This window comes from Dipodomys ordii, unplaced genomic scaffold, assembly GCF_000151885.1.
Source record: "Dipodomys ordii isolate 6190 unplaced genomic scaffold, Dord_2.0 Scaffold136, whole genome shotgun sequence".
In the NCBI taxonomy this organism is placed as follows: domain Eukaryota; kingdom Metazoa; phylum Chordata; class Mammalia; order Rodentia; family Heteromyidae; genus Dipodomys; species Dipodomys ordii.
The window spans coordinates 6,751,572-6,761,763 of record NW_012267352.1 but is presented as its reverse complement, the minus strand read 5'-3'; the positions used below and the strand labels follow the sequence as shown (position 1 = coordinate 6,761,763).

Below are 10,192 nucleotides of genomic sequence, written 5' to 3'. Positions count from 1 at the left end.
TAAAACTTTGGATTGATCATGATCAATAAAACACTACTAAATTAATTTCTCTCATTTATTTTTTCTTTTCTAATACGGCTGTGGAATTTTTTTAATTACATATGTGGCTCACATATTTTTACTGGACAGCAATTTTCTAGACCAGCAGTTCTCAACTATTAATGCGTACCCAGAAATTACCTGAAAGTTATTTTAAACCAGCATGATGTTCTGGTTCTGAATAAGGGAGAGTAAGCAAGGAATCAAGCTTTGAGAAAATGATGACTTAGGTATGATCTGAAGGTAATGATCAGAGAGAATACTGCCACAGAAAAATAGAACATTTTCTGGCAAGGAAATAAGTACTTGCTGGAATTTCCAACAAAACTTTGTGGTCAGATCTAGAAGATAAGAAGACAGGTGGAAATTAACTCATTCAGAACTTCTTGTGTCTCATTAAAGAGTGTGAATTGTAATCAAAGCCCCAAAAGAATACATAAAACAATTTTAATCAGTGAAAGATCAAGACATAATTTTGCTTTTAAAAGGTTACATGGAACATGGTCCTGGTAGTTTACACCTGTAATCCTGGCTGGCTACTCAGAAGGCTGAGAATCAAGGTTCAAAGCCAGCCGAGACAGAAAAATCCATAAGATTCTTATCATCAATTAACCACCAAAAAAAGCTGTATATGGAGATGATGCTCAAGTGGTAGAGCACCAGCTTTAAGCAGAAAAACCCAAGCAACAGCTTGAGGCCCTAAGTTCAAGACACAATACCAGCATAAAAATTAAAAATAAAAACAAATACATAAATAGATTACATGGTTATATAAAAAAGCTGTTTAGTTCGGAGCCAAATGGAAATTGAGAGACTAGTAAGAAGGGTCCAGATTAGTGAGTAAAATATGCTGAACCAACCTGATGGTGGGTCAGGCAGCTATTGAGGAGGAGGAGAATGAAAACTTCACAAGTGAGAGAAATATTTAGCATGAAATGTTAACTGAGGAAAGAACACAAAAGCCATACAGGTCTTATGCTTTAAGTACATGGATTGGTGAGTACCTGCAATAAAAGACTACCTTAGAGTATCACCTACCTCCTCAAAAAAGAAAACGTAATTGGTATTAGGGGTGGTATATTTTCCTTTTTCAAAATTTGCATTTCTATAGCATTATTTTATAGCATAGGTCAAAAGCTTTGTTGTAATTTGGTGAAACATTTCTCTCCCCAGTCCCTCAATAGGATGAAATATTTTTTTATTGATCAACAAGATAAATATTTCAAAATATGAACAATATTTAGTTTGTGTTTCTCACTGAAGATAAATTTCAGTTTATTTTTTAGTACAAGGAGGTATACCATTAGTTTTTTTTTATGACATTCCTTGTGCTATAGGTAAAAGTAATTTAAAGAATTTATAAGTAAATTTAAATTAGGTCTCCAACTAGAAACAATGGTGACTATTTGAGCAAATCTCTCCATAGACCCACTAACTTAGTAATTTATGATTTGTAGCCTTACATTCTATTGCTTGTTACATGCCAATTTTATATAGTGCTATCCTATTAAAGTATTCACTAACAATGCAGATATTTTATGTAAAAAATAGATTTGTACAAACATTTTTACTGATGACAAATGTTTCTATAACCAGGAAAAAAGAAAATAAACTGTTACTTTTAATTTTTCTATAACCAGGAAAAAAGAAAATAAACTGTTACTTTTAAATCTAGAGATCAAAAATAAAAAAGAAACACTTTAAAATTGACACAGGCCTTCCACATAAAAAATTAATAAATTTTTTCTCTCAAAAAATTAAAACTGCTGGATGCTAGTGGCCCATGCCTGTAATAATCCTACCTACTCAGTAGGATCATAGTTCAAAGTCAGCCTGGGCAGGAAAGCATGTGAGATTCGGATCTCCAATGAACCACTAAAAAGCTGGTAGAAGGCTAGACTTGAACTAAAAATAACTCAGGAACACATCAAGGCCTGGAGTCTAAGCCTCAGGACCGGCACAAGAAAAAAAATAAAGAAATAATAAAGAAAGAAATATAAAGAAATGAACTGTACAACAGACCCACCAGATGACACTATTTAGTAGTGTCTTTTAGTAGACAGAAAATAAATGTGTTGGCAGGGGTTAGTGGGAAGGGGAAAGGTAAGAATACTGAAGGGTAAAGAGGATCAGAATACACTGTGTGTGTGTGTGTGTGTGTGTGTGTGTGTGTGTGTGTGTGTGTGTGTGTAGATAGGAAACCTACTTTTGTTAAACTCTGTTGACAAAAGGGGAAAGAGGCAGGTAAAGAATGAAACCATAAAGGAGGGGGTAAACTTAATCAAAGTGAGGACTGCACACACACACTTTTCATGTTATTAATGTATGCTAATCCAAAAAGGTGAAAAAAGCAGTAATTATATAATTAATATATGTTTAAGAAACCAAAAACATGAATTATGTAATCAACATTCATATATTTTTAAATGTAGGAAAAAGAATTACATGTTTGTGTACATACACACACTTGTGTTTATACAAATATAACTTTGAAATACTAAAATGACACTGACAAGTAATTTTTCATCCATCATCATTGGGCTCTTCTATAATATCTCCCATTCCGTATCTAAAACTCTTGACATTTACTTGTTTATCCCCATAGTATAGCTAAAATAGTTTCAGAACTGTTTTGTCCATAAAACTACCCACAATTATAACACACAAAATCTCTCTATTAGAGACTGTGCTTTTATTTTATTCCCATTTTATTTCCACCCAAGATTGGTGTATATAGTCAATTACTGTGTTCATGGTTTACTTAAGTTTGTTTTATAACCTGCTCCCAATTTTAATTCAGTTGAAATGCAGGTGGGTTCGTTTAATTTCATTTGTTGCTATCATTTGGTTTCTTTCCCTTCCCATTCTTGCTCATTTGTGTAGACATACCCAGAGGAGTGTCAGTACTGTCCCTTTGCCATGTCAGTCTGTCCACCTCTCACAGACAACTAGCTTCATTATTTTCTATTTACCCCTCCCTGCCCCCGGGGATATTTCTTTTTATCCTTTAACAAAAATTAAGCAGTTTCTACTTTTATTGAGATGATAGAAACAAAGCATGTGTGGTAAGACTGTGGGATCACAAATAGCAGACAGGAAACTTAAGAAATTGGAATTGCAGCGATTGGTACAGATTTCATTATTTCCCTTTCCTTTCTTCCACAAAAGCCACCATACTGCATGTGTTCTTTTGCGTTACTCAGCCATAAATTTGGAAATCATTGCAAATCTGTTCAAAAACAGTGTCCTTATTCAGTTTTTTATTGTGCGCTGCTATCATCTTGAAGGCATCACAGTTCTAATCATTCAAGCAAAATTTCCTTAATTTTTAATTTTTTTATTCATGTTTTAAGGGTTGATTCTCTTTGGTTTCCCACACACCACAAACATCCCATTTGCTAATGAGAGTTTGGTCTCCAATCGCTTAAAAATCCTTGTTTCTTTCTCTTATCTAATTGCATAGGCAGCAACATTGATGACAGGGTGCATTTTTCTTTTGTTTCCCCTGAACTATAAACTCATCAGGATTTTCTCTACTTCCACTTTAGGTTCGATACAGTTGCTGGGGTTTCAATTCTGCTTGGCTTTTCTTCACAGTCATTCTTCCTGCGAGCTACCTTCAAACCCCCAAATCCTCTTTTGTGATTAAAACAGCAGTGTTGTTCTTCCATTGCTTCGCAGAGGTGAGGGGGGTGGGGGGGTTGAGGAATGCAGAGGAGAGCACATTTCCAATGGCCCAGGGTTAAAAACAAAAAAAGTTTCTTCTGAGCCTGGCTTTGCCCTCCTGTAGTTTGTAGACGCCAGCACAGCTTAGGAGGGAGGAGTCGGAACACCCCGGTCCCCTGCCTCTCCCCTGCTTTTTCCGCAGGGATGAAATGTGAGCCCGGGTGGCTGCGGATGCCAGAGCTGCTACGCCTCCCCTCCTCCGGCCCAGCCAGCCGGGACGCCCCACACCGGCCAGGCCTCCACCCAGGGCTCCCTGGACCATGGCCCGATCCCCGCTTCAACCCGCTCTCTCCATCTGACCCCTCCACCTCCTCCCCATCCCTCCTGGTTCCTGGCTCTCCTTTTGCTCCAGTCTGTGGGTCCCAGACGCGCGCCACGTCGGGCCAGCGGCTTGGATGGACACGCAGCGGCCGCCCGGGCGTCCAGGGGTCTTGCTTCCAAAGTTAGTCCTGCTCTTTGTCTACGCAGGTCAGTGGCAGAGGACTCTGGGAGGGTCAGGGGATTGAGACTGCTTCTGGATCACTGTCCTGGCCAAAATCAGCCGGGCAGGACGGGCTAGGACCTCTGGAGAAGGGCAAAGATACTGAGGGAGGCAACAGCAAACAACAGCGCCTCAATCCCTCAATCCCTCATCTGCACCTTCCCCGGATTCTTTGCTTTAACTTTTCCTGTTTGTTTTCTCTCTTCTTTCCTTTTGTGAAGTATCTTTTTCTTTTTCTTTCTTTCTTTCTTTCTTTCTTTCTTTCTTTCTTTCTTTCTTTCTTTCTTTCTTTCTTTCTATCTTTCTTTCCTTCTTTCTTTCTTTCTTTCCTTCCTTCCTTCCTTCCTTCCTTCCTTCTTTCTTTCTTTCATTCATTCTTTCTTTCTCTCACATTTTTTTTATTCTGGAATTAAAGGATTAAAAATTTTATCCAGGATTAAAGAAGAATCTGAGGTTGAGGATGGGGACTCTGGAGATAAGGGGGCACCTGGAATATTGCTGATGTTTTGAAATAAGGGACTCTGGTGGCTTTTCTATTTGACTATAGCTATTCAAAGACTTCTCACCTCCACTTTCTGAGGATGATGGTTTTTCCCTGTAAGAGATTCTCAGGTATTAAAAGCTGAGCAGTTAGTATGGCTGAATTAGAATTTGAGCTCATCAGGTCTTGGTTGTGTGATATGGTTAAGCACTCGCTTGTACAGCTTGTACAGGGTATCTCATGTCCTCCTTGTAATTATTCTTACTAGGAATTGCTAATCATTATTGACACAAAGTAGGGAGTCTTGTTTTGTGATTCATACGGAGCCCTTCATGGCCTTTCTTAGTGTATTCAAGTATAAAGTTAATTTACAGATGTGCTCCTTGCACCTGCCCATATTCACAAACCACTATGAGCTAAAAGCAAAGTCTTTCCTAAACTGTTCTCACCAAACGCATAGCTTTCTTATGACCCTGCAGTGCTGTGTGTGACTAGGACACAACTCACCTCCTTTGATGCTTCAAGATGCTGCAGATAAATTGTTTTTCTGTGCTGTTACTTCCAAAGTATTACAATGTTCCATTGCATATAAAAGATTGAATTTCTCACCCAATTTTGACAGAAAGGAATCAGAAATGTATTTACTACTTTACTTAGGTTGTACTCCCTTTGTACATTACTTTGACAATAAAATTGAATTAAAAAATCTGTGGAAGGGAAATGTTGACTTTCTTATACAGACATTCATAAAAGCAGGCAGGGAATGTATTTAAGATGGAGATAATTCACATTTCCATGGATTGGAGCATTTCTTTTACTAAAATCCTATAAGGTTTTTCAAGTTTAAGTACAAAGTAATAATTGTATCCATATTCATTTTATTTAGAAAGCAATTCTTCTTAGTTAATTTGGAGCAATGATGTTTCTCTCTGCATTCTTTGCTTATCAAGAGCAAACAGAGACAAGGAATTAGCAAAAAGCAAAGGAACTTTTAATAACCTTCCTTGCGTTTACTTAACCATTCCACTGAGCATAAGGTATGGTTGTGGTGGACAAGATGCCTCTGGTTTGCATACCTATCCACCCTTTCCTCTAGACCTTGTGGTGCTAATACACCTCGCCCAGGGCTCAGGAAAGCAGCACTACTAGCCAGTTGTGGACTATAGCCAGTTGGTTCCTATAGACAATTTTCACTCCATCCCTTTCTTTCCTGAATTCCAACCTAGTGAACTACAAAGTAACTACAAGTCAACACTAGATTGACTTTTGTAAGAAATATTCAACTAATATATCTTAGTGTTAATTCCTGGGCATATTTCAGAAGCCTTTTTAAGGAGACCATATTCATCTAAAGAGTTAAGCAGAAATGGGCTCTGAGTTTTCTCTAGGAGATGGTGTGTGCTCATAGAATATCTGAACACGTACAAATTTCTGTCACTTGGGACAGGTATAATCACGGGCTATGGTCGTTTAAGGAAGATGATCTTATGTGTACATTCCTTGAGGGTAATGTCTATTTTGTTCAGCAAAGGTGCATCACAGACTAGCAAAACTACTGGTCCATAGAGTAGTTCAATAAACATGTACTTAAGAAAATGGAAGAGAATTTAGAGAACAAGATCGTTGAAGAACAGGAAAGTCCTGAAATAAAGGAGAAGACAAAAGATACAGATAGGGAAGGATTTATTATGAATATGGGCAAAGTCATGAGATTGTTAGATATACAACAGATGGTTATGTACACCATAGATCCGTTTGCTTGAAACTAAGAGATTCAATAGGAAGTATGCATTTGGAGCTAAATCCCAGAATATCATAGAAATAAAAATAGTTTAGACATTGTGGTAAATGAATTCTTGGCTTCACAGGGCAAAACTTAAGTTGATAGCGTTGTTCACAGGGTGACTTATTATCCACAAAGCAAGTGCATTAAGTTCATGCTCTATTTAGTTAGGCAAATAGGAATATTTTTTTCCATTTTGATATATTGTATTTTCTATGGAGCCATTTTTAGAGACAGACCCAATGAAGTGTTTATACTATTTTCCAACACGCACTGTAGGTTACAAAGACAGGAATCAGTCAAGGTTTTAGCCCTCCTGGCCCTTAGCCTCTGCCTTCGCTCTCCACCCTTTCCTTCCTGTCTTGTCCTCTTCCCTAAAGTTTGCAAGATCCATTTCTAAATCCAGATAACTGCGTTTCCTTTTCTATACATTCATTAAGGTGGGACAAGGGGTTGAGCTGGGAAATATTTTTTAAACTGTGTCTTTAATTAAAAGGCAGTTGAAGGAAGTTTGAACAGGCTAATTTTCAGGGTGTAATAAAAGGAATATGTGTTGTCTTCTGAGATATGGACAATGTTTCGTTCTTTCACAAAAGAGAAAAGGCTGCACTGAAGTCTCCTCTTCTGATCATCATAAAAATATTTTTCCAATAAGCCAGAGAAAGAAAATAACATAAAATTGTAAGCTTTGGGATACAGCTTAAAACAAAACAGTTGTTTTTAAAGAAAACACATCCTAGATGGAAAAGCTGTGATTGTCAATGTGTATGCGGTGTTATGAAATTTTCGGTAGTTGACTTCTGGGAAAGTAGACAGTGGTGCTGGAAAATGCCACGAAAATAATGAACAATTCGTGACATGATGCAAATGTTTGCTACAGGTATGATCCACTACTTGGCTAGAACATTTGGGGTTTGGTTTCCTGTAATGTTTGCTCACAATATTTTGATAACACCATGTCCAGGACAGTAAAAACTGGAAGGTAGTAGTGATTATTGAATCTTTCACCTTTATGCTCAAATAGGATGCCATTGTGCAGACTATTATTCAAAAGGCAGCATAGAGTCACTTATGCATTCAAAGTTTTACTGTATCAGAATAATGGGGATACAATTTCTCCCTTGATCTTCATGGCTTTTAAGAGCAGGAAACAACAGATCTCTTCTAAGCTCTGGAGAAAGCTGAACCATCTAAATATTTAAATGAATTGAGAAGTGCTAAAAATGGCAGTTGTAAAAATTCACTGGGAAAACTGTAAAGTAAGTATCCTTAAAAAGTATACTATTCTTTCTGAAAAACAGTGATTATCCACACATTAGCTTTTTTCTCAGATCTAAATAATTCAGTTGTATTTCTCTTTTAAAAATGGGCCAGGCTCCAGTGGCTCACCTCTGTAATGATAGCTATTCTGGAGACAGCAATAGGGAGGAATATGGTTCTATGCTAGTGTAAGCACAACTAGTGTTTGAGACCGCTTCTCAACGTATAGAGCCATCCCAGCTATACCATAGGCTGAAAAAGAGCAGATCATTGTTCTAGGATACCCGGGGAAAACATCTAAGTGGAAGGACTTGGGTGTAGTGTTGCTCCCTTGCCATTCCCACCCACGACGAAGAAGCACAAAATAGGAGGAGCAAAGTCCACACCCATCTGAGCAAAACCAAAATCCTATCTCACAAATAACCAGTGTAGAAAGTATTTATTTTTTTCTTTTTTGGAGGGTGGGAGTGTTCCAGTCGTGGGCCTTAACTCTGGGCCTGGGCACTGTCCCCTGAGCTTATTTAGCTCAAGTCAAGTTAGCACTCTAGTACTTGAGCCACAGCACCACTTCCAGCTTTTTCTTCATATGTGGTGCTGAGGATTCAAACCCAGGGCCTCATGCATAAAAGGAAAGCGATCTACCACTGAGTGGCTCATGCCTGTAATCCTAGCTACTCAGGAGGCTGAGATCTGAGGATCGCAGTTCAAAGCCAGCCTGGGCAGGAGAGACCGTGAGACTCCTATCTCCAATAAATCACCAGAAAACTGGAAGTGGCGCTGTAGCTCAAGTGGTAGAGCGCTCGCCTTGAGCTGAAAAGCTGAGGGACAGCACCCAGGCCCAGAGTTCAAGCCCCTCGGCCGACAAAAAAATAAAAAATAACCAGTGTAAAAAAGGGCTGGAGGCATACCTCAGCAGTAGAGCACCTGCCTGAAAGCAAGAGGTCCCATTCAAACTCCATTACTTCTGCACTCAAAGAAAAGAAAAACAAAAACAAAAAAAACCTAAAGGTATATTTAAGCAATCTAAATTTTCTTTTCTAGATAAGTCATACATGAACACAGGCATGTACACATTAATATAATATTTTGTATTTGAATATTATATCATTTAAGGAAATCAAATGCTTCTCATAATTTATGTAATAGTCAATATTAATTTCAGGAAATAAGTTGGAAATGGTTTCAAATTAGGTGGTTCTTGAATATATAACTTAAATTATTCAACTGTGTTAGTTTTCCTAATCCTATACTGAAACTCATATCCCTCAAAATTTATATTACTGATTTAACTAGATGCTAACCAGATGTTGTAGAATAAATCATTTAAAGAAATTTTTAACTAATGTAATCTTTATTTAACATTTTTGGTACAATTTTCCTTGTTTAAAAATAGAAAAACATTAATTTATTTTTATTACCCCAACATATTCTTTATATATGTGTGTGTGTGTGTGTGTGTACTTTATTGTGAATACCATACAGAGGGGTTACATGGGCAAGATAATGAGTACATTTCTTATCATTGTTGCCTCCTCCTTTGTTTCTCCATTCTCCCCCTCCCCCCCACTCCCCCTCCCCCCGCCAAACTTGTAAAGTTCGTTTTTCAGCATAACGACTTATACATCTCATTGTTGCATTGGGTCCACTTGTATCCCTATTTAAACAATTTGTTTTTTTCCTTCCCCTCCACAACATGTTCTTTTAATCAAAAAATAGCTTATCCTGTTTCACTTTTTACTGCTTTATAACTTTTTGGGGTTTTTTTCAATATTAGGTAAACAGTTAGTCATTCACAAACTAATTATAGGGTTTTTTTAATGTTTTTTATTGTGAAATACTGTACAGAGGGGTTATAGTTACATGAGCAAGGTAATGAGTACATTTCCTATCGAGCATTGTTGCCTCCTCCTTTGTTTTTCCCCTACCATCCCATCCCTCCCACCTCCTCAACTATACCCCACATACCCCCCTCCACCTTCCCCTGCCTAAATTGTAAATTTCATCTTGTACATCTCATTGTTGCAATGAGTCGATCTGTATCCCTATTTAAACATTTTGTTTTTTCCCTTCCCCTCCCCAAATTATACCAACATCAAATACACTGAAAACAGGGGTTATACCATGGGGGAGGGAATACAAAGCAACAAAAAAAATCACATGATACCTTATAAATATGTTAGAAACAGTGGCAAGGAAGAAGAAAACACTTGTGTCCCTATCTTGGGGTTCATTTCCCTTAACTTCTTTCTGTAATTAGCTCATCATCTTTCAAGCCCAATGTTCTGACAGAATGAAGACTCATTTATGTTATCCTCTATGTATGTAAACTGTAATTATGAAGATTAAAAACTGTATAAAAGGAAAACAAAAACGCATTAACATGGTAAATACACACACTAATTTTAATCAGTTTGGTATCACC

General features: G+C 37.6%; 1 protein-coding gene across 1 annotated transcript in view; it reads left to right on the top strand.

Annotated features, from left to right (window-relative positions):
- The first annotated feature begins 3,957 nt into the window (after positions 1 to 3,957).
- Positions 3,958 to 10,192, top strand: part of Cyyr1 (cysteine/tyrosine-rich 1) — a 71,049-nt gene continuing 64,814 nt past the window's right edge. The window contains exon 1 of the mRNA XM_013031025.1: positions 3,958 to 4,233. Within this exon, the coding sequence (XP_012886479.1) occupies positions 4,161 to 4,233 (73 nt within the window). The 5' untranslated portion in view covers positions 3,958 to 4,160. The remainder of the gene's footprint in view (positions 4,234 to 10,192) is intronic.